This window comes from Mus caroli, chromosome 12 (assembly GCF_900094665.2).
Source record: "Mus caroli chromosome 12, CAROLI_EIJ_v1.1, whole genome shotgun sequence".
Lineage (NCBI taxonomy): Eukaryota > Metazoa > Chordata > Mammalia > Rodentia > Muridae > Mus > Mus caroli.
In genome coordinates this window covers 75,120,919-75,146,820 of record NC_034581.1, presented here as the reverse complement: position 1 = coordinate 75,146,820, position 25,902 = coordinate 75,120,919, and the positions used below count along the sequence as shown (strand labels likewise).

The 25,902-nt window shown below is 49.0% G+C and overlaps 1 protein-coding gene and 1 long non-coding RNA gene across 2 annotated transcripts in view; one reads left to right on the top strand and one right to left on the bottom strand.

Moving 5' to 3' along the window:
- Window positions 1-18,894, bottom strand: part of Plekhd1 (pleckstrin homology and coiled-coil domain containing D1) — a 32,124-nt gene extending 13,230 nt beyond the window's left edge. Inside the window, exons 1-6 of the mRNA XM_021179266.2 lie at window positions 18,530-18,894; window positions 6,086-6,179; window positions 5,630-5,719; window positions 5,354-5,430; window positions 4,530-4,621; window positions 3,557-3,609 (exon numbers count right to left, since the gene is read on the bottom strand). Of these exons, the coding sequence (XP_021034925.1) occupies window positions 3,557-3,609; window positions 4,530-4,621; window positions 5,354-5,430; window positions 5,630-5,719; window positions 6,086-6,179; window positions 18,530-18,678 (555 nt within the window). The 5' untranslated portion in view covers window positions 18,679-18,894. The remainder of the gene's footprint in view (window positions 1-3,556; window positions 3,610-4,529; window positions 4,622-5,353; window positions 5,431-5,629; window positions 5,720-6,085; window positions 6,180-18,529) is intronic.
- Window positions 18,895-19,104: 210 nt separating this feature from the next.
- Window positions 19,105-25,902, top strand: part of LOC115032782 — a 29,243-nt gene continuing 22,445 nt past the window's right edge. Inside the window, exon 1 of the long non-coding RNA XR_003838408.1 lies at window positions 19,105-19,397. This is a non-coding gene — a long non-coding RNA (uncharacterized LOC115032782). The remainder of the gene's footprint in view (window positions 19,398-25,902) is intronic.

The window sequence follows — 25,902 nt, the reverse complement described above, 5'->3', positions numbered from 1 at the left end:
CTGTAGACCAGGCTGGCCGCAAACTCAGAAATCTGCCTGCCTCTGCCTCCCAAGTGCTGGGATTAAAGGCATGCGCCACCATGCCCGGCAAATAAATAAATCTTAAAAATACATTTATGGAACTGGAGAGATGGCTCAGTGGTTAAGAGCACTGACTGCTTTTCCAGAGGTCCTGAGTTCAATTCCCAGCAACCACATGCTGCTGGCCACAACCATCTGTAATGGGATCTGATGCCCTCTTCTAGTGTGTCTGAAAACAGCTACAGTGTACTCATATACATAAAATAAATAAATCTTTTTTAAAAAAAATACATTTCTGACTAACATGGGCCAAAGAAGTGAGTTCAAGTCTTAAAAAAAAAAAAAATAACATTCCTTGTTATTTGTTCAAGTGAATAGACAGTATCTATCCACACCAAAGAATTTATCTATGAATATATATAGTAACTTCATTCATAACTGCCAAAACTTGGAACAACCCAGAGGTCCTTGAGTGGGAAAATAGATAAACTGAGGTTTATACCCAGATAACGAATTTATTCAGCTATGGAAAGAAACTGGTATTCAAGCCGTACAACCAACAGCGCAGCGGACGTTTGGATGCACCTTACAGAGTGTAAGACATTGATCTGAAAAGTGTATGTGGTATATGATTTCAACTCCGTGACATTCTGGGAAATGCAAAACTTCGGAGATGGTAAAAAGGTCGGTTGTGGTTGCTACGTTAGTCGGTTGGTAGGAGAGATGATACGTGAAACACAGGATTTTTAAGGCAGTGAAACTATTCTTTGTGCTATCACAATGGTGAATTGGTGGCATTTTACATTTGTCAAAATCTACGGCATGTGCTACACTAAGAGCGGAGGTGGATGACCCAGGCAGATGTGCCCAGGTAGCTCCCTCTGCATTCTCGACTCATATGCTCAGAGTCCAGGCTCTTCCTGACACATGGAAAAACGCCATTGGTCCACCATCACACGGTGCATTTCCCTGAGTTCTAGTCCATTCAGACTCTCAGCAGCCCAGAAGAAGGCAGAGCGGCTGCTGCTTTCACCAAGCATCAGAGGTGAGGAATTTGAAGTCTATGGGAATCAAATGACATTCACATCATCAGGGCTGAAGCTGAGATTCTACCAGGGGCCCTGGCTACAGATTCTGAGGTTCCTTATGGGTCAAGGCTGTCCCCCAGAAACCTCACACATCATTATAAGAATCACCTTGTCTCTAGGATACAGTATTTGTTCTATGTGGTCCCAAGCCCCTCTGCCAATCTCTGATCTAGAATAGGATAGGGAAGGCATTGGAGATAAGCATGCCTACCCTATGGGTGAGGAAACGAAGGGAGAAAACCACATAAGCAGAGTGACTCCGTGTGGTCATCCCAGGAGCAGGACCGGGACTCTGTTTCTGGTCAAATCACTGACAGGCAACTCGAACCTGGTGTGGTTCTCTTCCTGCTGATGCTCCAAGCAGCCTTTGCCACATTAACAGCTGGGCTTGCAGCTTATTTGGACTCCATAGCTGCCAGCGTCCCACTTCAGTAGGTGGCATTAAGCGAGGCCTGAGTGCCCTGGGTCTTCACTGCCCTAATTTCTAAACTAAGACCTAGATAGTGTGTCTAAATTTTCCTCGGGCCGATTGCTGCCCCAGATTCAATCTCTGTTGGCTAAACCTCCTCTCCCTGTTGGGGGCTGTGTCTCCCACTCCAACCCATGCTGAGCCTCCCAGATCATTTGTCTTTAAGGTTTCTGACAACATACCAACGTCTTGCTCTAAATGCACAGGATGCTGTGAAGAAAAGGCCAAAACCCTGATGGGATCTAGGCGCAAGGAGTGTGGAGACTAGAGCTCAAACTCAGGGGTAAGAGAGGCACAGCATCATCATGAGGCTCGTCTAGAGATTCTACTCCCTCATCTGCCCTTCCTGGATGCCAGGCACACATGTGATGCACAGGCATGCATGCAGGCAAAACACCAGTACCCAGAAAATACCTTTTTAAAGATACTAAACCCCAATTTCAGCCCCACATCTCCAAATTAATATCCTCGACCTTGTTTTTCTTTGATGTGTCATCAATGAACAGAGCCTAGATCAGCGGTTCTCAACCTTGCTAATGCTGCGACCCTTTAATACAGTTCCTCATGCTGTGGCGAACTCCAGCCATAAAAGTATTTTGTTGTTACTTCATAACTGAAGTTTTGCTTCTGTTATGAATCATAATGTAAACCTCTGAGCTGCAGGCTAGCTGATACCCACAGGTTGAGAACTGCTGCTGTTTAACTGGAAGGATAAACTGGCACAGGAAGAGAGTTTTTGGAAGAAAAACAAAAGCAGATTATCCTAGTGGTTTGAAATTAAGCCATAGTGTAAGCTGTAAGAATCAAGTCAGCTCAGCCTTGATTTCTCCCTCAGTTACCATCTCTCATCTTAAGCTGGGTGCCATGCCGGGATGTGGGGGGTTTGAGGTCCACGGGAGAGGTGTGTTTCCTGACTTTGGGACATGTTTTAGAGCCCCATGGTGGGGGGAGGAATGGGGAAGGCGCTGAGTTCCTGAACTGAGTTACAGTAGGGCACTGGGCTACAGTGGATGACCTCAGCCCTGTGGCGGTCCTGAGGGAGGACAATGAAAGTGACATAGCTAAAAGACATGGATTGGGTCAGTCTCCTATCTGCGGGCCCCTCTGAGCACCACTCAGCAAAGCCAGACCTCACCCATGCAGGCATGGCCAATAATTAATAATAGCATGAGCACAGTGCTAAGAGAAGCAGCTAGCCACTAAGCATCCAATGTGCACATGGTGCTCACCCAGCGTGTCAAATGCTTTCGATGTAGTGTCTCTCTTAATCTCTATAATTTCCCTTAGAGGGATGGGCCCTTATTATTTCCTTCACTTTTGGGGGGGTGAGAATACTGACATTCCCAGAGGTTAGGTAACTTGTGTGGGGGGGTGTCGTACATCTAGAAGAGCTAAGGTCAAATACAAGCAAGGGCAGTCTCCCTCCAGGTTTCTTTCCCTCTGCACACAACCTGCCCTGCCCTGCCCTTCAGGTGTGGGAACGAAGCAGATTCCAAAGGCTCAAATGAGACAAGAGTCCCCTTGGCCTTCAGGCTGGTTTAAGCCTGTGCTGAGCCTCCACAGGGCTTGTATTGTTGATGCCAAAAGGGATAGATCTCTGAGGTCGTCAAACTCCATCACCCTTATGGACCAGAAGTGTTCCTCCCCATTCCCCTATGCCCCCTACCCCCCGCCCCCCGTGGATAAACTGAGGTCATTGCAACCTCTGTGGTTAACAGCAAGCCGCTTATGAAATGTTTGTCTCTAAGATGTGTTTCCTAAGGTTTCACAGGAAAAAAAAAAAAGCCACTAACCACTTCCCACCAAGATGCTACAGCAAGGTGCAGACAGTGTCACCTTAGCGCCCTCATTGCTCCATTCTTCTGAAGTCTCTTGGGCAAGTTTCTGGATGCCCAGTGCCCACCCCCCAGATCCCTTAATGCCAGCTGTGTCTGGGGGGCAGGGCTGAGTCTTTCTGCATAGCCACGCATGCACTTACCTCTCTCTGTTCCCTCTGAAGGCACAGTTCTTCTGTCTCCTCCATCAGCTTGTCTGTCAAAGCAAACACACACACACACTGAAAACTGATCAGAGGTTTGAGGGCAGGTGTCTTAGGTGGCCTCTGTCACCTGTGCCATCTCCTTGGAAGAGCCACACCTAGCCTGGGGTTGGGTTCTACTCTGCTGAACTGAAGCTGTCTCACCGGTCCAAACTGCCTTTCAAGCCATCTTCCTTGTTCTATGCTTTTAAAGATCCACAGAGGATTTGCAGCCTGTGCCTCTGCAGTCTCCTACTACAAGAGCTAGTGCCTGGTTAATCTGGGAGAGCATATTCCTGCCAAGGGAGAGAGGTGCCTAGAGCAGGCAGAGAGGAGCCAGAGTCTCAGATGTCTCAGCAGGTTCCCAGGAAGGGGGTCAGCCCATTCTCTCCCAACTAGAGGGCATTCAGCAGACCATTAGGGCACGGGACCTGGATCCTTGTAGCTAGGTTCAAAGTGGGTCTGGTGAGGAGAGGAGAGGCAGGTGCAGGACCTGGAGCTCAGGCAGGATAATATATATTTTTTTCCATTTCTAGATCTTTCGACTGAAGACCTGACACAGGCACACACCCAGGCATTTTCCCTTTAAGCTGATCTCTACCCCACCTCTAACACCTGAGGTCATGTTGGTCTCTTCTTTTAAGGAGAAGGAAATCGAGGCTTACAGAGACTGAGTGGCTAATTCATTCACACAACAAACATGTAGATGACAGGGCTAAAGCCCAGGTTTTGGCCACTAGTGTGTCCTGCTTCTAGCTCCGTGGCCAAAAGGGCATTTATCACACCATTAAGTTCTCTAGGGGCCAAGCTCCCTTCCAAGCTCCTCTCTCTCTCCAGAGAGAACTCCCACACCACTCTCACCAGGTCCCTCTCTGGCTGTCCCTCAGGTCCCCAAGTGCCACCATGAAGAAAGTTCAGATTCCAGTTCACCAACCTAAATACTCCTGCTTCTCCTTAGCCAGCTGCAGCCCCTGCGCCTCCAGGCTTTTGATCATAGCTTCCCCTAGCTGGGCATTTTTCCAGGTCCTGGGGAGGAAAAGCAGATGGGAGAGAGGAAATGAGGAGAAATACAAACAGTTAAACCAGAAGAAAGGCCCCGGGAGAAGGAGAGTGTACATTTTCTGTGCTAGCCCCACCTCTTGCTCTACAGAATCTCAGCTCAGTCTGGCACCCAAGGCTCTGGGCACGCTACCAGCATTGATCAGTTACAGTAACTGGAAGCTGAGGTTGCAAAGTGGGCCACCAGGACAGAGCCAAGAGCACTCAGGGAGGAGGACTGCTTCCCTAGGACTGCATGCATGCCTATCCCCTGGTGCGAGGCTGGGTACTCGGTGATACTGGTTAGGTTAGAAGTATGGGCTGGCTTGAATGGGCACAGGCTGTGTTGGTCAGGTGGTGTCTGGGACCTGCACTATGATGTGTAAACACCATCTCTGGGCCTTGCCAGGGTTCAGTACAGGTCTGGGAAGGGAAGATAGATGTACTGAGGTGCTGACTTATAAGGAACTTATAAGGTGCTGGACACCTTCCCAAGAGTTGGAAGTAATGGTGTCCACATCTGCCACCTGTCAGTGAGGACACCTTCCCAAACTCACCACTTAGGGGACCCTCACAAATGCTCTTCAACCCGAGTTGTCTCCTCCCACACATCCTGGGCAGCTCCCACGGCCCTGTCTCGGGACCCCAGCAGAGAGGAGGGGTGGGCAGGGCCAGCCTTGTGCACCCAGCCCCTCCGATGCCCTGCTGGCAGACACTTACACCTTCCCAGACTCCTGCAACATCTCCAGCCATTGTGTCTGCTCAAACTCAGACTCGGCAGCCAACAAGACATTCCCCTGCCAAGAGAAGGAGCCAGAGTGGGAGGTATTGGGGGGGGGGAGGAGGAGGGAGAGACGTGATTTCTTCTCTTCCCACCCCATCTTCCACAGGCCCTGACAACCCTCTCAGGCTAGATCGCAGAGGGCTGCTCCCAGGGGACCAAGAAGCTGCTCCTTTGTCCTGTGGAGCCTGGGCTATGGGAGGGTCCCCACTCACATGGAAGTCCTGGTGTGAGATCTTCATGGCATAGGGCATACTGGGCTCTTCTCTGGCCTCCACCAGGCAGCCACCCAGTGGGATGACACCCTGAAGAACAAAGCAGAGGAGGTAGCTCCCACCCCTACCCGGCTCACATCACTTAAGAGTCCCAGGAACCTCCTGGAGAAAGCCCAGGGCTCCGCCAAGGGCCTCAGGCTGGACCGCATCTCAGGAGTATGCCATGAAAGCTAGGACTGGCTTCCAGAAAGAAAAAAGCTGTGATAGACTCGGTGACTCGGGAAGTGTGTGTGGAGGGAAGGACCCAGCCCAGAGGCTGGAGGGGGGAGGGGTGTCTTGAGCCCCGAGAGAATTTGTTCTCCAGATTCTAAACTAAATCAAGACAACAGAGAGTTCTCTACTGTCCCCCAAATGTCCCCAGTGGGCCCCCCTCAGCCTGGAAAGGTACCTCCTCACCTTAGGATGAATATTGAAGTATTTATTGGTTTCAAAGCTCTTTCTCTCACTCTCAGAGTAGTAAAGCAGAAAGCTTTCTTTGATGATGAAAAACCTATGGGAAGGCATGAGAAAACCGAAAGAACTTGAGAGTCAACAGCAGGCCCCACACTCTTCCATGGAAGGTAACAGGCTGCTGTGGCTCTGTGCTGGTCTCATCCCTGCCCTCACCCTTTGGAGGTCCTGGACTCACATAGGAGCCCATATGAGGTCTCAGATGGCCTGCTGTACAGGCCGTGGAGGAGGAAACTCATCACTGGATTCCCAGACTGCCCTCTTCAGCACAGCAGAAACCTCTTGTCCTTCATCCTGCGAACTATCAGCTCCAGTCATGTAGGAACTCCTCCATGGATGGAGGACTCGACAGATTGATTCTAGATGGGTGTTAAGTTGTAATCAAATGGGATTGCTGTCAACTGCTGAGGTCTGCAGTCCTAGTACCCCCAAGGTGATATCTGTTTTGGAGTACTCACATCCTTTCTGGGACTCAAGTCTAAGCCATGATACTCTCTGGTTACTGGAGAGGCAAATCTTCAATGCCACCAGGCCCTTGGCTTACCTTGAGGACTCTTACAGAACTAACAGCAGAAGCTTTAAGAAGCCAAGTGTGCTCCAGGGGGAGCCCCAATTAGGCCTCAACGCTCCTGAGGCTCAAAAACACTAGAGTTCTCTCTCTTCCTGGGACACTGCTGAAATGTGACCTGAGAAGGAGCTGGAGGGATCCTGAGTTGTTGAGTGTGTGTGTGTGTGTACGTATACATACAAGGGAAAGTTCAGAGCAATGAGGTGTTGGAACCTTCTAGGATAGACTCACAGTGGCCAACAGTGGGACTTTTTTACCTGCTTACCATTCTGTGAAATGACACAGGCAGCTTGAGACAGGCCATGGCAGGCACATTTGCGCCATGACAATCAAATCCTGCAGAACCACCCCCAAGAACCTGTTTACAAACCATCCACTGGACCTTCTTGTGAGGAGCTTGAAAAAAATGTCAGTAGCATTACATGGTCATCCCTGCCACCATAGCTGCTCTGGGGTAGAGAGGAGGAGAAACCTGGATGGCTGCAGCTAATCTAGAGGGACCTGAAGCTCAGCTTTGTAGTTTGGTATGAGTCCCATGATTTTTGTCTCCCCCGCTTTTTTTGGGGGGGGTGTTCTTGATATGTTGCCCTGGCTGGTCTTGAACTCATAGACTTGAACCTTGAACTCATAGACTTGAACAGTCTCACTCATCTCAATTTCCTGAGCATCTAACATTACACAGCTGTACCACCATGCCCGCCTTCAACTCATTTTCTGTATTTGTGCCAACCCTCTACTAGACTCTCCTCCTACCTGCCTGGAAGTCAGTCTTCTTGCTGCCTTCAGAACAAGAGGTGGCACTCTCACCCTCCCAACCCCATGCCTACCTGGATGCTGCCATGCTCCCACCTATATGATAATGGACTGAGCCTCTGAACCTGTAAGCCAGCTCCAATTAAATGTCCTTTATAAGAGTTGCCTCGGTCATGGTGTCTCTTCAGAGCAGTAAGACCCTAACTAAGACACCACCCTTTTATTTGTATTTTTATTATGCCATCCATGTACTTTGTTATAGTGATGGAATACTGTATATGTTAACTTTTGGATTAATAATTATGGAGGACTATGAAAACCTCAGTCTTTATTTGTCCATTTGATAGGTTTGATGAGTTTTAAGAACCGGTTCTGAAAAGGCTAAAAGTGAGCCGAGTGAAGCTTAGGTATCTAGATATTTGATGATATCTCCTAACATTGAAACAGATGAAGAGGATGAGATTTTCAAGGAAAAGGGAACTGAATTTTTAGCATATGAAGTATCAGCTCTGTTCCTACTATCAGGGGATCTAGAGAAGTGGTGAGATTCATCAGCATAAGGAATAGGCGAGGCCCTGGAAATTCTAAGGCTGCTGTGCAAAACTCTAAGGAATGTAAGCAGAGTAACTAGAAGCTGAGGTGTCCTGATATAAAACCCTAAGACAGTCATCCTCAGCTATGTAGTCAAAGCTAGTCCAGCCATGAGCCTCACTAGTAGCACATGGCTTTATCATCTCAGCATCTGAGGGGCTGAGATACAAAGGCTACACGTCTGAAGTCATCATGAGCTACACAGAGGCCCCTATGTCAAAAGAATAAGAGGAGGCAATCTTTGAAGAGAGGGCAGGTACCTCAGACACAGAGTCCACCGGTACCAAGGACGTGGATTGAGAATGTAGTCGGTTCTAAAAGGAACCAGAAGGCTGAAGCAAGACTCTGATCCCTGGATGCGGACTGCACAGGCCTCCATGGCTTCTGTCATAGCAGTGATGGCAGTGTTTACATTCTCTGAGCCCTTACTACCCCAACCAACTGGACTTGCTTCTGTTAATACAATTAACACTCACAGTCACCCTGCCGGGCAGATGCTCCTGAACTCTCCATGTAAGGAAATGGAGGCAAGAGATGGCATGAGGAGCTGGGGCTCCTTGGTAGCAACTGGCTTTCTCTCAGAGTAAGATGGCCCTGGGAGGGCTTTGAGTGGGACTGACATGGGTAGCTTGGGCTGCTGCCTGGGCAACAGAGTGTCCTGGCATAGGCGGGGGATCTGCTAAAAGCCATCGCCACCTATCACTGGGGGCAAGAGATATGGAGAGTAGATAGAGATATGAAGAGCTCCCAGGGTCTCCCCAATACACCGGATGTCCTTCAAGGCCAATCCCCTCCTAAAGCCAGCACAGGAAGACAGACAAGACACTCCAGATAGCCTCTGCTCCATGGTGGTCACACTTCTGCAGGCTGAGAGTCACCACAGACTGCCACATGAGCCATACCTGGCACAGACCTGGAGGTGGAGGGCAAGCTCCTAGCCTCCACAGTTCATCTGACAAGATCTTTGATTATCAAACTGTATTGGTGGTGGCCACTCTGACTGACACTTTTTAACTTCTGCTCTGCAGCTGGGGCCCTTGAACGTCTATGCCAGATTGCAAAGAAGGGCATTCCTCTTCCTATACCGTCCCCCAGAGTCCCCATGTTATGGACCACCTCATTCAGTATGCAAGGCTGGAACAACCTCCTTTGAGCCCTGCAAAGCTGGGCTGTCAGTGCAGGGTCACAGGTGCCATTTTCCCGTGTTAGCTTCTGTGAGGCGAGTTTATGTGAGGATCGGAGGACCTGCTCCTCAGAACAACTCTGGGAGTGGGGCCTTTCACTCCCATTTCTCAGAAGAGGAAAGGCTTAGATGTGAAGTAACTGTGGAAGGAGGATTGGAACCCAGGACCACCAGGCCCTCTTCCTGCTCCCTCTATGGCTCACGGAGCTTCTGTCCTGACATAACCCACACACCCAGAATAGAGGCTTAGATGGCCAAGCTGCAATAACCGAGGTGGGAGACTCACCACTTACTAGCAGTGTTGGAGTGAGGCATCTAGTCTTCTTAGGCCTCGGGTCCCTCATGTGGAACTTGAGGATGATAAGCAATGGCTATCTCTCATGCCTGGGAGGGAAAGGAATCTGATCTCGTGAAGACTTAGCTCATAGCACTTAGGAAAGGGTCGTGACTATTCTGATCACTGTCACTCCTTATCGTTAAGTTCAGCATCCATGCAGTCACCCTGCCCTCTGCCCATTTGTACTCACACAGCAGCTGCTGAGAACATGGCTGCCACCCAGTGGGCTGGCTGCCTGCTTTCCAAATATGTATACAGCCCTGTCCTCTGATCTAGGGGAAGTTTTACTATTAGCTACTATTAGCTTTTGCTTTTAGGCCACCCTGGGATATGGGAAGCCTGGAATATGTACACAGTAAAGGTTTCATTCAGCCCTGGCTGACTCCTCTCTACTATGACTACTGCTACTACTATTAATTTACCTATTTTAAGACAAGTGCCTCAGGTGGCCTAGGCTGACCTCAAACACCCTATGTAGCTGAGGCTGACCTTGAACCTCTGATCTTCCTGCCTTCACCTCCTGAGTGCTGTGATTACAGGCATGAGTCACCATGCTTAGTTTACGGAGTGCTAAGAATTGAACCCAGGCCTTTAAGCATGCTACACAAGCAGTAGACCATAACTTCAGCCTCTGCTCTGGTATGTCTACCTCCACATGAAAGGACATTTAGAAGCCAGCAAGGTATGCCCTTTGTTACACATAATTCTTTCTCTCTCTCTCTCTCTCTCTCTCTCTCTCTCTCTCTCTCTCTCTCTCTCTCCCTCCCTCCCTTCCTCTCTCTCTCTCTTTTCTTTCTTTCTTTCTTTCTTTCTTTCTTTCTTTCTTTCTTTCTTTCTTTCTATTGGGTTTTTTTGTTTTGTTATGTTTCTTTGTTTGTTTGTTTGTTGAGACAGCATTTCTCTGCATAGCCCTGGCTGTCCTAGAACTCATTTTGTAGACCAGGCTGGTCTCGAACTCACAAAGATCGGCCTCCTGAGTGCTGGGATCAAAGGCATGCGCCACCATGCCCAGCTATACTTTATTGGCATTTTCTTATTTAAATGACCCTAAGTGATAGATGGGTTTTTCTGTTTGTCTCATTCTTTTTCTTTTTTTCTAGTACAGTAGTAAGGAAGCGGAACCACATGGAGATTAAGCAGTTAGTAAGAGCTCTGCTGACAAGGCCCAGGTTCTCAGCTGCCTGTATGTACACTGTGTTGCTAGCATGCACGCTCACTACTAATCCCCTGATGCTTGTCTCCCTTGAGCTGGTCACTGTGGAATGGCTGTGGATAAGAGAGCTGCTAAGGAGGTAGTTTACTTGGCCTAGGCAGGTACCATGCTGGGCCCTGCCAGCTTGGTGAGCCCCTGCCCTCAAGGAACTTATGAGAGCACGGGGAAAGAAAGACATTTTAAAAATCAAGCTCCTGCTGGGTGTGGTGGGCGCACGCCTTTAATCCCAGCACTCGGGAGACAGAAGCAGGCGGATTTCTGAGTTCGAGGCCAGCCTGGTCTACAGAGTGAGTTCCAGAACAGCCAGGGCTACACAGAGAAACCCTGTCTTGAAAAACAAACAAACAAACAAAAAATCAAGCTCCTCCTTTGCAGCAGGCCCTGTTTGAGTCGCAGCAGTTGGTGTAGTAATATATTCGATGCTTAACCGAGGTAGATGAGGAAGCTGGCCTGCAGAGAAATGAATAACATGCCCCGGATCACACAGTGGGTGGTAAATTGGGGAGCTAGAAGTGCACAGCATTAGGATATAGGGTGACACTGTCACCCAAGAGGGTACACAGCAACACAGGGAGTACCAGGAGGATGCTGTGGCCCTGTGAAGCACTGGGATACCTTCCTGTGACATTATAACCCAGCGGGGTGCATTACAATGCCACACAGTGCCCGGAGGGTGCACAGCCACTACAAAGCGCCAGGGCACAAAGCAATGAGGAACGTTTGTGTATGAACAGAAGTGTGGCTCACAAGGGGACAAATGGCTCAAGGTCTGACCAAGGTCTGAGAGGAGGTTCTAAGTGAACAGGGTCTTTTTGTTTGTTTGTTTTTTAAGGTTTATTTCTTTATATATATAAATACATTGTAGCTATAGACACACCAGAAGAGGACATCAGATCTCATTACAGGTGGTTGTGAGCTACCATGTGGTTGCTGGAATTTGAACTTAGGACCTCTGGAAGAGCAGTCAGTGCTCTTAACTTCGAGCCACCTCTCTAGCCTCAGGGTTTTTAAAGAACAAGAAATGTCTTAAGAAGTTGGGAGGTGGTAGAAGAGGAAGAGATGTTTTCTAGATGGAGAAGGACATACACAGAGAACAGTGTGCTCAAGGTTATCAAAATATGCCTGGTGTTATCTACAGATAAGTTATGTGTTAGAGGGATGGCCAGGGTATGGGGGAAGGGCAGGAGAAAGCACAGGTTTGTGAGTAGGGCCTGCGAGCAGGCAGCCCACCCCACACCTCCCCGACACCTTGCAGAGGTGTCAAACAGGTACTGGGAGGTCCTAGAATTAGAGAGGTGGCCTTGAAGCGGTCACAGCCAGACAAAGGGTCAACCAGAGTTATCGGAAGATAAATATCAGCAGAGCATGCTGAATAGTTAGACCAGGGCAGGTCGGCCTAAGTGTCATGACACCGTGGCCAGGGTTTTAGCTTGAGTGACAAAATGGACACAGGTGTCACCTAACATGGTAGTGTAGCTTCCCTGCACCCCGTGTTCTGAGTATGATAAGGACCCAGCCAGTGCTTAGCAGTTAACACTGGTCTCATGAGATATCTAATAGGGGCAGAGGAAAATGTTGTTCAGAGCACAGATGCAGTGTAACACTAAGCAGGTCTTCTTAAAGAAGGACCAGCCAGGGCCTGGGAAGATGGCTCAGTGGTTAGGGGTGATGGCTCCTCTTCCAGAGGATGGGGTTCAGTTCCCAGCACCTACATAACAGCTCATAACCATCTGTAATTCCAGTTCTAGGAGATCCAATTCCCACTGTGGCCTCCGTGAGCACTGCATGTACATGATGTACAGGCAGAACACCAATATACATAAAATAAAAATAAGAGCGAACACCACCACCACCAATTGTCTGGTCTACTGAGATCTTCAATGTTTGTGGATGTAGGCGGTTGGGGTAGGGGTGGGCATAGGGGTGGGAGTGGGGAGAAATTAGAAGTTGGGGACATCCTGGAGGACAGAAAGGAGGCAGTATAACAGGTGAGTGCCGAGAGAGGTCTCAGGAACATGCATGAGTTTGGGCCAAAAGTGGCATTGCACACACACAGTGTGATGGTTTGTTACATGCCTGAACCATGCCTGCCTGGATGCTGCCATGCTCCCACCTTGATGATAATGGACTGAACCTCTGAAAGTGTAAGCCAGCCCCAATTAGATGTTATTCTTATAAGACTTGCTGTGGTCATGGTGTCTTTTTGCAGCAGTAAAACTCTAGCTAAGACAGAAGTTGGTACAGGAACTGGGGTATTGCTGTGATAAGCCTGACCATGCTTTTTTTTGGGGGGGGGGGGGCGGAGAATGGAGATTTGGGGACTTTGGATTTGGAAAGCCATGGAATGTTTTAAGTGGGTTTAATGGGCTATTCTAGAAGGAATATGGAAGACTTTGCTGCGGTGAGTGATTTGAACTTTGCTGACCTGGCCCAAGAGGTTTCAGTGGAGAAGAATTTCAGAATGTGGCCTAGAGACTGTTTTTGTGGTATTTTGGTGAAGAATGTGGCTAATTTTTGCCCTTGTCTGAAGGGTCTGCCTGAGGCTAAGGTGAAGAGACTCAGATTAATTGCATTGACAAAGGAAGTCTCAGAAACACCCATTATAGACTTTATTCTCTGGTTAAGTCGAAGGAAGAGCATTTTAAACAAGCATAGCAAGCCGAGAAAGGGAAAATATAAAATATATGGTTCAAGCATTAAAGGGGCTCCAGGAAGTGAAATGGAGCTGAATCCTGTGTTCAAGGATAGTAAATTGAAGTAAGGGAGTGGTAACCTTGGGTGAAGATCCCACCAAGCTAAATTTAGGTCCTGGCATGGTAGTCCCAAGAGGCAAAGGCAAGCAGATCTTCGAGTTCAAGGACAGCCTAGAGCATTTTCTAGGTGAAGAAAAACTTAAATCCAGGCTTGGTGGAACACAACTTTAATTGCAGTGCTTAGGAGATAGCCATGCAGATCTCTAAATTCAAAGTCAGTCTACATAGCAAGTTCTAGGACAGCTAAGCTTAGGCACTGAAGGAGTTGGAAAACAGAAAGCTGGTAATAATGAAATAGAACAAGAGGGCTGTGATCCATCCCCAGAAAGCAGCAAAACTTGGCAGCTTTGGCCACATGGCTCTGGCTTTTCAGAATACTGGGACAATTGATGCTGGTTAGCTGGAGTGGTAGTTAAGAAGAGACCAGCATCACTGAGGTGAAATCTTCTGGGAAGTGTTTTCTGAGAGCACAAAGAAGCTGTGTTCCAGGAATAGCCAGGGCTGTACTTGGTAATGTGTCAGAGTCACCCAGGTGGTGCTGGTTTTGAAGGCATGAAGGAGTGATGGAGAACAGCTGAGGCTCCACACTGTGAGAGGCCATGGAAGGCCATTGGTGAAGGTGCAGCCTCAGTTGCGATTGATGTTCCAGGACTGAAGGGGTCATACAAAATAAGTTCAGGCTTGGCACCATGAAGAGAGCCAATGAGAGGCTATTGGTGAAGCTTAGCTACAGGGGAAGACCACAGCGTACTGGAGACGCCAGTAGCAGTACCGTGTGATGATCACCAAGAACAGCAGCAGCAGAGGAGTGGATCAACCTGAGCTTAGAGTGCTACAGAGGGCAGAGCTGGAGAAGTGACACCAGCCCTTTGGAGGAGCCTAGAAGATCATGTGTGGATCCCAGACATTGAAACAATAAGCCTTGGAGACCCCACAGTTTTTGAAATGCCAGAGCCATGGGTTATCTCCCGAGGACAGCTGCTAACAGGGAGTGGAACCAGCCCTGGAGAAAGAAGTTTGTTCCAGGCAACAAAGATGAAAAAGGAGCTGGAGATCTGAAATCTGCTTTTATATTAGTCATGGAGATGCAGAGTTTAGAGTTTGCTCAGCTAATTTCCTGTCTCGTTTTGGGGATTACAGTTAAGTGAGCTCAGAAGAGGCTTTGAACTTTGGACTTTTAACATTGTGGAGACTGCTTTAGACTATGGGGACGTTGGAAGTTGGAATACATGTACTTTATTATTATGCTATGGCTAGGTATGGTCCCCATAGACTCATATGTTTGAACAGCCTATGGGGGCTAGGGAGTGGCATGCTTGGCACAGTAAGTGGTACTATTAGGAGGTGTGGCTTTTTTGGAGTAGGTACCCTTGTCCTAGTTGCTTGCAAGCCAGTATTCTGCTAGCAGCCTTCTGATGAAGATGTAGAACTCTCAGCTCCTCCTGCGCCATGCCTGCCTAGATGCTGCCATATTCCTTGATGCCTTGATGTAATGGACTGAACCTCTGAACGTGTAAGCCAGCCCCAATTAAACGTTGTCCTTTATAAGACTTGGTTTAGTCATGCTGTCTCTTCACAGCAGTAAAACCCTAAGACACACGATATCCGTAGAAACAAGCATAGATGCAAATTACAAAAAAATAAATAAACAAAATTTAAAATCATACACAAAAACTGAAAAAAAAAAGTGTCAAATAAAACAGGCTCCTGAAACAGAGCAGAGAGTCCTTTAGGTGGAGCTCGCCCTCCCATGATGCCCCTCAGTCTCCGAGTTGTCACCTTTCCCTTACGTGTGGCTTGCTCTGCCCACAAAGACCACGTGTGAGAGATTGGAGTTTTTTGTGGCAGTGGAGAAGGCTGGGCTGGGGCCAGGGAGACTGAGGAATGGGCCAACTTCTGCCTAAATTACACATCACCCAACAGCAGGATACCTCCTGGGAATTAGTGAGGATAAGATGCAGGATTTAGACTTCTGTGGGATTTGATCTTGGAGCCAAAGTTACCTCACTCTCAAGAGGCTAGTGGGAACCTACCCATGGACGGATGGGTGTGTAGGGTATGGATTCCCAGCAAGGAGAGTGAGCAGAGCCTCAGAAGGGCATACCATCTACCTCTTGCCGACCCAGGCTGAAGCCAAGGCCATCCCCCATCCACTCCTCCTGTTCAGAGGGCTCAGGTCTTTGTGTCTGTGTTTATGCTACCCTGAGAGGAAGAAAAGGTCAATTTGGTGAATTTACCCTTTAGACCTCTCTCAAAATTCTCTTTTCACTTTTTTTTTTTTCTCTGTGTAGCCCTGGCTGTCCTGGCACTCACTTTGTATACCAGGCTGGCTTCGAACTCAGAAATCCGCCTGCCTTTGCCTCCCGAGTGCTGGGATTAAAGGCGTGTGCCACCATGCCCGGCTTCTCTTTTCACTCTTAATGAACACTTTTGAGTCCCTTCCCTCCCTTTGCCCACAGGAAAGTAAGCTAACAATGAGAGCATCCTCCTGCTGCTGTTTGGGAAAGGTGAGGGGTACTGGGAGCTCCGGTTAGATAGACCCGAGGAGGAGAGTTTTAAAGAAGTCAGCCAGGGCTGAAGAGATGGCTCAGTGGGTAAGTGCACTGACTGCTCTTCCAAAGGTCCTGAGTTCAAATCCCCAAAACCACAAGATGGCTCACAACCACCCATAATGAGATCTGACGCCCTCTTCTGGTGTGTCTGATATCAGCTATAATGAACTTATGTATAATAATAAATAAATCTTAAAAAAAAAAAAAAAAAAGAAGTCAGCCAGCCGCAGCCAGTTCCATCCTGCCCAGTGGTTATTTATGCAGCATGGAGCCTTTCCAGGCCTGTTCCCCTCAGCTGCCCACTAGGGCATTGATTTCTCTAATGGCAAGCTTCTGCAGTGGAGGGCATTGGCTGCTCTGTCCCAAGCCTTCCTGTGGTCACTAATTATCTGAGGTCCAGAGACTGCACTTCACAAATGGGAAAGTGGAGCCCAGAGGCCCTACTGGGCAGCAAGAAGAGGCTGGCTGCTCATCACTCCTCTGTACCCGGACTTTCTGACTGACTGTTACTGACTCACAACACGTGGGAAACCACGTGTTGGGGCTGGAGGATGGGGAGGTATCCTCCTAGAGGAGGGGCCGTGAACAAAGACCTGGAGCTGGCAGGTAGGAGGTTTTCTGAGACCCAGAGGAGAGAGAGTCTGCACAGGGAGCTCTTGAGACAGAGGTGACAGCCTCTTTCAGAGGACACAGAACTAACTTGGCCCTGCACTTACTGTTTTGACTTAGACTGACTGGTTTGTTTTGGGCCGCTGTGGGAACTGCTGTTGGAAACTTGGGGCCCCAACTCCAAGTGCCCTGGGCTATCAGCCCCAAATTAACTGTTTATGCAGGAGCCAGGCTCACCTGCCCCCCCACCCGTCCCCTACCTCATACCTACAGTGGAAAAGGGAGCCAGAACACTCAGCCAGAGGTGTCCAAGGCACCTACCACATACCGGATGCAATCAGGTGAAGATACCTGGCAGGATAGTCTTAAATTAAATGAGGACTCAGAAGAGTACCTGGGATGGTCAGACCCAACGAAGAGAGATGGCTGCCTACAGTAGTGCTCAGGATATTCTGCTGGGAGTCAACAATAGCCCCTCCCGTCCCCTCCCCTCCCCTACCTCTGCACTCACCACACACAAGTGGCAGAGACAGGATGCTCTTGGCCCTCAGTGGCTGCCATCCAGACAGTTCAGCCCTGTGAGTCTCTCATATAACCTTCACTCTGCTCAGAGCCTTCACTTAAAACATCAGAGGAAAACTCAACTTGGGAGGCACTCAAGGGGGTCTGTATCCCATTAAGTCCCCAAGAGAAATCAGGCAGAAGTAATAAAGCTGTATGAAACCGGCTCTGTAAAACATGAAATCCCATCCACACCTCCATTTGTCCTGAGGTCTTACAGGAATATTAAATTATTCATCAAAATTGATCAGAACTAACCACTACCACACACACACACATGTGATCTGCAGCCCTGAAAACATCAGAGGCCTTCAGACTCAAGGTGTGGGAGGGAGAAGGGGGCTGTGCTTCCAGGAATGTTCATACCCCTCCAGGGAGGAACCAGGACGAAGTCTGAGTCTTCTAGACACTGCAGGAAATCTGTGTTGACTTAATGATAAAAGCTGTGTAGAAAATGGCCTAGTGCACATGCAGTCAGCTTTGGGAGGTTCCTGCAAGCCCAGGTCTGGGAGTGCCCCTTCTCCCAACACTTGTCATGGCCATAGAAAGCCTTATTGGCATCTGGGCTTTCCTTTGGAGTTGGGGCAGAGAGCCTGGTGCTGATAATAGGGCGAGGATTGCTCTGTCTCCCCAACACCCCCCCCCCACACACACACACACAAACATCAGTCCTTTGGACAGGACCAATATATCCTCTCTCCCACTCCAACTTCAGTGATGTCAGGGCACAGTTTCCAACACAACTCCTTAGAGAAGGTTTGTGATTCTCCTTTCTCCCGAGTACTTCAGAACAGCAGTGGTCTGGCTTGCTCAAATACCGTGTAAGGTTGAGGATGCGTGAAAGGATAGAGGAGAGAGGCGCCCATTTCCCAGCCCACTTAAAGCCTCGGCCAAGGGATGGAATTGGCTGTGGAGGTCTCTGGAGAATCTCTGGTTGGGATGGGATTTCTCCTTCTGCAGACTGGCCCAACCTAACCTCAATCTCTAGCCCACATGCAGCCTCGCCACTTGGGACTCGGGACTTAGTTCATTCCACAGAGAATTCCCGGCATCTACCGGCCATTCTAGCTCTAGCGACCAATTAAAGTCGCATCTTCCAGGTGGGGGACAGCATAGAGAGAAACTAGCTGGGCAGGTCAAGGTCACAGCGGAAGGCTGAGGCAGGGCGGTGACTAGATGAGTGGGAGGGGTCCTGAAGCTCGAGGCTCCCTCCCGGGGTGGGGAAGAGAGGGGAGGGAAAGTCTCCCAGGACGCGGGGGACACAACTCACCGCCGGGACCACTTGGCCGACGATCTCCCGAACGGCCGCTTCCACAGAACCCCGTAGAGCTGCACTTTGGTGCTGATGTCCAGCGCGTCCGCGTCCGCCTGCTCCAGGGACGGCGATGGCGACACGGAGTTGGACTTGGATGTGAACATCGTATCTCGAAGACTGTGCCCTGGCCGGGCCCACTCCCTTCGTGGGACTGGAAGGGACAGGGAGGACAGTGGGAAGCAGTGGGCACGGCGAGTGCAGGGAGCTGGGGACGCCGTCGGGGCGCGTATCCCGACGAGCGGAGCGGTGAGCGGAGGGGCGCGGGAAGCTTAGCCAGCGGCTGGGGCGAAGCTCCGGAGCGCTGTTGGCCGGGAGGGAGCTCCGCGGGGAGGGCAGCTCCGCCGCAGGCTCGCAGCATCACCCCCCCTCCTCCCCTCCCGTGCCTGCAGCCTCAATTCTGGTGGCCTGGATTGGCTGGGAGTGGCAGGTGAGCCGCTCAGGCCGGCAGCAAGCGCCAATCAGGGTTGGAGCCTGCTGCAGGAACTAGCTCAGTGAGTCTGCAGGGTCCTGGTCGGACACTCGGCCCGGGATTTGACCACTACACCTCCCCACCCCCACTCAGACGCCCAACGCTCCCCCAGTTCCTTGTGGTCCGTCCTGCCTTCATCAAAACGCTGGCCAGGTGTGGTCAGTGATGGGCAGGAGTCACTCCGCTGCCACCTGCTCGCCTCTGGGCGTGGGAGTGGTGTTAGGGAACTGCGCTTGCCGTTCCAAACTCGGGCTTTAAACGTCTCGACTAGCCGTTGGATCGTGTTTTTCTCACCTGTAAAGCGGAGACGCTCCTACCTCTTAGGGAGTAGGCTGGTGGTCAGCTAAGACTTCGGTAAGTGTCCAAGGACCCGCCTCGGAAAGAGGTTCCTGTAAGATTCATGGCCCTTCCCTGTCCCCGCAGGTAGGTTTCACTTTGCGCCGCCAAGTCTGCCTGGACCAGATCGGATTTCTTTTCCTGACACTTGGCAGTCTGTGTTGGCATTTGGCACTCAGTGTCAATCTCAAACTGTCAATGCAGTTTGTATTCTTGATTTATCTGCGCGCCGCCAGTGCTCCCCAGAGCTACCTGTCTACTTCCGCTCTCGGTGTAGTGTAGGCATTTGTTGACCCGCGTCACTTTATAGCCAGGCCTGGGGACTACCTCACCTCCTACTCTGCAAGTGGAAAGACACTCCAAAAGCTAAAGGGTTTGTTTGCATTCTGGGGCCGCTCCCCTCCCTCTCCTCCTTCTGGACTCTTCAAGGTTGGAAAGCCACTGGCCCTCAGGGGCAGTGATTGACCTGGGCCCTTAGCGAAACCACTTTCCTCCCTTGGGATCTGTGATTCCTCTGTGTGAAACCGAGAAGTAAAAAATGCAACAGAACTCGAAAACAAATGGGTAATCTGAGAGCCAAATCGGTTTGCTCAGACTTTATGAATTTGCTCTTCGCAAGCAACACTGAGGTGAACTTAGTATGTTGGCTCTCTCGAGGACTCATTTGATAAATGCTTGCACCATGTGACCACCAACCAACGCAAGAGAAAGATCTTTCCAGCCCCTGTACCCTTCTCCAGTCAACCCATAATCACTTTTCTCAGTTTTCACCATTTGCTTAATGTCTTGAAATATTTGACCTGTGTTGTGGCAAATATTACTTGGGGGTTTCTACCCCACCTTAGATCATTAAGTTCCCAAATAAAAGGCACAAAACCTTTATATTTATAATAAGCCTTAAAGCAATAGAGCTGGGCAAATACCACCCCTCTATGTTACTTTATCTACTTCCCTGTCGATAATCTCAAGATATCATTTGTCATGTTCCTCTGCCTGGGCCACTCTCACTCCAGCTGGCCAGCCCTCAGGGCCATGCACTCATGACCCACAGCCTCCATGGTACTTTCTTTTTCCTCTCTCTCCCCAGTGGTTTCTGCCTCAGATCCCAAGCCCTGGTGCCACCAACCTCTTTTCTGCTCAGCTACAGGTAGTGGGCACCTTTATTAACCAATGATGGATAAATTGGAGGGCAAGGTTTATACAACAAAAGCTGGTATGTGTGAGGATCTTGTCTTGAGGCAATATGACCTTGGGGTACAGAATTTAGCATTTGAATACAAGCAGCATCAGACTCACCCACCCACTATAGATCTGAATGCCCTAACGGGCATCTTCAGAAGACCTCAGCATCATAGAAAAGTGTTATCTTACCTGCCCAGCTTTTCTTTTCTATAGTCTACAAGACTATATACAAGTCTTACAAGCATTGAACCTGGGGCTTTGTGAAGGCCAAGCATGTGCTCTACCATTGAATTTCACCTCTGTCCCTTGCAGGTCCTCAAGTTTATAATCTTGATGCCCAGACACTTTTCTTACTTTAGGAATCCTATTCTTTTTAGATACAAAATCAAAACAATCAAAACTTGCATCAAGAGCCTGTGTTCCCTGGAGTGGGCCATAAACACAAGGAAGCAGAAGGCACAGGCAGGCGCAGGTGCTTTTTCAGGGAAGGAGATGGCCAAGGTACCTGACTTACTTTGAATAGTTACTGTGGCTTCTGGGCTGTCTTCCTGGTGCAGCAGTAGCAAGGATGCCAGCCGCAGTGGTAGTCTGACCTGGCTACATGAGACAGCAGCACCTAGTGCTCTGTGGCACTGAGCAGGGTTTGAGGTCTGGCCTTCCTGATATCCTTTTAGCAAATTCATTCTCTCCTGAATCAGGTCAGTAGCAGCCCTGGCCTTGTAGTAAAGACCAATGATGAGCTTGTGAACTGTGGCATGAATAGAACCATTCATGAGAAAATCTTCAAGGGGAGGGGCTGAGCAAGCCCGGGGGCGGGGTGGGGGTGGGAGGCTCCTGGAAAATGCTTTGCAATGGAAGACATGGAACTAGGTTTCTTCCATGGCAGAGAAAAAAAACCAGTCTGTGCTCATTTCATCTGCATGCAGCACATCTGGACAGTCCTCAGCCAACAGCACTTAATGTTGGGTAGAAAAACTGTAAGAGGCAAGCAACGAGATAATTTGGTGGTTCTTGTCCCCTTGTCAAACAGCCTTGATGATGCCGGGGTCGGGTCAGGCACGGGCAGAGCTTTTCCATCCCCCTGTGTTCTCTGGGAGACTTAATGCACACTGAGAGTTCTGTGGAAGACAAAACAAACCAGGGCTGCAGGCCAAGGTCAGGCAGGGTTTCCTAAGCATTATTCTTTCTCTGCCCCCCCAGGATTTTGCTATGTAGCCCAGCCAATCTCAAATTTGTCATCCTGCCTCCACTTCTAGAGTGCTGCATTTACAGGCCTGTACTACCATGTGTGGCTAGGATTGCCCAGTCTTAGCAATCAGATGAGCCCTGGGTGGAAAGCCAGGCTTCCTCAAGGTGTCCCTCCCCCAGGTCCCTGGTTAGATGTAAGCTGTTTTCCTAATGTGCTGCTTGCCGCTTACCTAATTCAGCTAATTGTGACGAGAAACGAAGGAGGAACATCTGAATTGCACGAATGAGAAAACTCAAGATTAAAGACGTTTTCTAGCTCCTAATTTAAATTTGATGAGTCATATGTCCCCAGGAATTTATCCATTTCCTCTAGATTTTTCCAAAATTTGGAACACAGGTTTCAAAATATTCCCTAGCGATCCTGGATGCCATTGTTACCCACTGGAGCAGCACCACACTCCTACCCCAGGCCTTGCATCTTTAACCTTGGTTTTGGAGACAGTGTCTCACTATGTCTGATCCTTGTTGCGATTCTCCCGCCTCAGGCTCCTGAATACTAAGATCACAGAAGCGTTTTCTCCTGCATACTAGGTAACTGAAAAAATGAAAAACAACTGAACAGTGCACTTCAGGGTCTTAGAAAACAGGTCTTCCAAACCAGAAGACAGAAAGCAATGAAATAGAAACTAAAAAGATACAAAAACTGAAACAGACTAAAAAGATACAAAAACTGAAACAGTTCTTTTTAAAAATTTTAAAGATTATTTATATGTGTGAATGTTTTGCCTGCATGTATGTATGTGTACCACATGTGTGCCTGATGCCCATGGAGGCTAAAAGCGGGCACTGGGTTCCCCGGAACTGAAGTTACAGGTGCCTGTGAGTTACTGTGTGGGTGCTGGGAACTGAATTCTTGTCCTCTGCAAGATAGCAACAAACACTCCTAGCCACTGAGCCATCTCCCCTGCCCCAGGAGTTAGTTCTTTGAAAGGACAAACAGGATTGACAACTTTTAGCCAAACTCAAAAAAAAAAAAAAAAAAGAAAAGAAAAAAAGAAAGAAAGAAAGAAAGAAAGAAAGAAAGAAAGAAAGAAAGAAAGAAAGAAAAGAGAAGACCAGGGCTGGAGAGATGGCTCCGTCAGTATTTAAGAGCACTGGCTGCTCTTCCAGAGGGCCTAGGTTCAATCCCAACACCCACATGGCATCTCACAGCTGTCTGTAACTCCAGTTCCAGGGGACCTGATACCCTCACACAGACACACATGCAGGCAAAACACCAATGAAAATAAATCATTAAAAAGGAAGGAAGGAAGGAAGGAAGGAAGGAAGGAAGGAAGGAAGGAGAGAGAGAGAGAGAGAGAGAGAGAAAAAAGAAAGAAAGAAAGAAAGAAAGAAAGAAAGAAAGAAAGAAAGAAAGAAAGAAAGAAAGGCAGGCAGGCGTGGCACACAACTTTAATCCCAGCACTTGGGAGGCAGAGGCAGGCGGATTTCTGAGTTCAAGGCCAGCCTGGTCTACAAGAGTGAGTTCCAGGTCAGCCAGGATTACACAGAGAAACCCTGTCTCGAAAAACCAAAGAAAGGAAGGAAGGAAGGAAGGAAGGAAGGAAGGAAGAAAGGGGAAAAAAAAGAAAGGAAAATTAGAGCGGCATATACTGTTAATCCCAGCAGGAGTTACCCAGCTAGGCTTTTCCTGAAACATGGTGGACCTATGCGAGCAGAGTGAGGACAAGCAGCCAATTGGCTATCTTGATTTGTTCTGACTCCGCATAAAAGCCGTGGCTATGGTGACAGTGGATCTTGGCCCATGCTTGTGTTCCAGCATGCTGTCTGCTCAGTTTGGAGATTCTCTCCTGCATCTGCAGCTCTTCTGGGTATGAGCGACTTCACGGGAGGGACAGGGCACGGAGGCACTTGGCAAATGCACATTGCCTTGATGCACCTTTTCTCAGCTCCTGGTCAGGTGCTGTGGTTTTCTGCTTTGGTTGGCCAACCAAATGGAGACCAATGTCTCGGGCGCTTGGCTTCCCCTCCTCTCTAAAACAGAATTGGCAGAGTGCCTGAGAATGGCTGTGGAAGCCACCATTCAAGGCCAGGCTTGGAATGTCTGCCAGAGCATCGGAACTTTGCCTAGACATTAGCTGTGAGAACCAAGGATAAACCCTGAGCTTCTGAGGGCCTTTCTTACCCTCCAGTCCTAGCTAGACACATGCATTTTCCACTTGAACTCTCTCCCACATATTAGGGTCCTCCAGAGTCCAGGCTTACTGGCTGTCCCTTATCTGATCTTCATGCCCAAAGTCAACCATACGTGTTAGCATCATATCCTCTGCTGGTCACCACTGCTTTGACCCGGTTCCCAACTCCTGACCTTCTACTGTAATACCTCTCACAGTCTGCCCCCTCCACCCACCACACCCCCATCAGGTCTCACCCTAACCCTTCCCCAACACTCTAGCCACACCAGTTCTGATGTTCTGCAGGCTGTCGTATCTGTTTGTATCTTTTCTCCATTTGCCCTTCCCTCATCTAGAAGGTTGCCCTTCTTCCTTCCTTGTCCGCTTAGACTCAGGTCAAATGACTCTGGTCATGCCTTTCCCGTGTCACTTCCTTGGAGTGTTCTAGTCCTTCTGTGGTTGGACTTTCTGCAAAGAGGGATTGTTGTTCAGGGTGTGGCTGCCTCCAGGGTAACCTTGGAGAGATGCTGCGTTCTAGTTTCTTTCCTGTTGCCATGATAAAATACTCTGACAAAAAGCAACATAAGGGGGGAAGGGTTTATTTCTCTTATAATTCCAAATTATGGTTCATTTTGGGTAAGTCAAGGCAGGAACTCAAGGAGCCAATCATGTCACGTCCCCGACCAAGAGCAGAGAGCATCATTGCTTGTTAGCTTGCTTGCTTGCTTGCTTAGTACCCTGCTAGCTTTTTTGATTCACACAGGCCGGAGCCCAGCCCATGGAATGACAGTACCATCCACCAATTAACAGTCAGGCCAGCCTTCCACAGGAATGCCTCCAGTGGGCCAACCTGATCTGGATAAGTTCTCACTGAGACTTTCTTCCAGATGGTTCTAGCTTGTGTCAGGTTGACTGTTAGAACAAAGCATCACTGGAGGTAAAGTGGGGTCCATGGACCACAGGACAGCACCAAGTCTGCAAGCTGAAGGCGGCGGAGGCAAACAAGAGCATTACATGGATATGGAAGATGGCTGCTTTGACTGGATGAGGAGGATCCCCCACAGGCCCTGCAGGAAGGCTTGCCTGCCCAGGGGAAGCTCAGCTGAAGCCACTCTGCTACCCCGTGAGAGCGCTCCCTGCCTTGGCTCCCTTGGCAGATGAGTCTGTTCTCATCATCAGGTGATCTATTGCCCTAACTACCCACAGGTGCTCACACCCAAGGATGCCAGCGTGGATGTTTCTGGGGGTAGCTGCACCACTGGCCTGCCACCCCCTAACATTAATATGGGCTTTTGGAACCCCAAGGCATCACTGGAGCAGCAGACCTCTCAGAAATGCTTATGATGCTGTCCCTTGAGGGTACTATGTGGATTAAAATACACATTTTAATTTAGCTTCAAAGAACATGGATATTTTATTTTGGGTTTGGGCAGGTATGTTGAGATATGTTGTCTAGTAAACCCATAAGCCATTTATTGTTATAATCTCACACATTCCCAAAACATCCCTGAGTGAGAGCCAGGGGGTTGGTCCCTCATGTAGAACTGAATAAAGAATTTAGCAGGCCAAATAGCAGAGATTAGGCACCAGCATTAGCTCCATCTTCTCTCAATAGAAAGGTTGACAGTAAGTACTGAAACCCTCTAGATTCATCTATCAAAAGGGAGTCCTGTAGCAGGGTGTGCTGGTACATACCTGCAGTCCCAAAAATTGGAAGGCTAAAGCAGGTGGATCATGAATTCAAGGTAAGACTCTACCTTAAGTGGGGAGAGGGCCTTCCAATACTCAACACTATATTAGCTTGGAGTGTTGTACAAATCCCAAGGAAAATTCATTTCTGGTTCTCAAAGTATTACATACATTTTTGTCTATGAGCCAGGTGTGGTGGCGCACGCCTTTAATCCCAGCATTCGGGGTGGGGGGGCAGAGGCAGGTGGATTTCTGGGTTTGAGACCAGCCTGGTCTACAAAGTGAGTTCC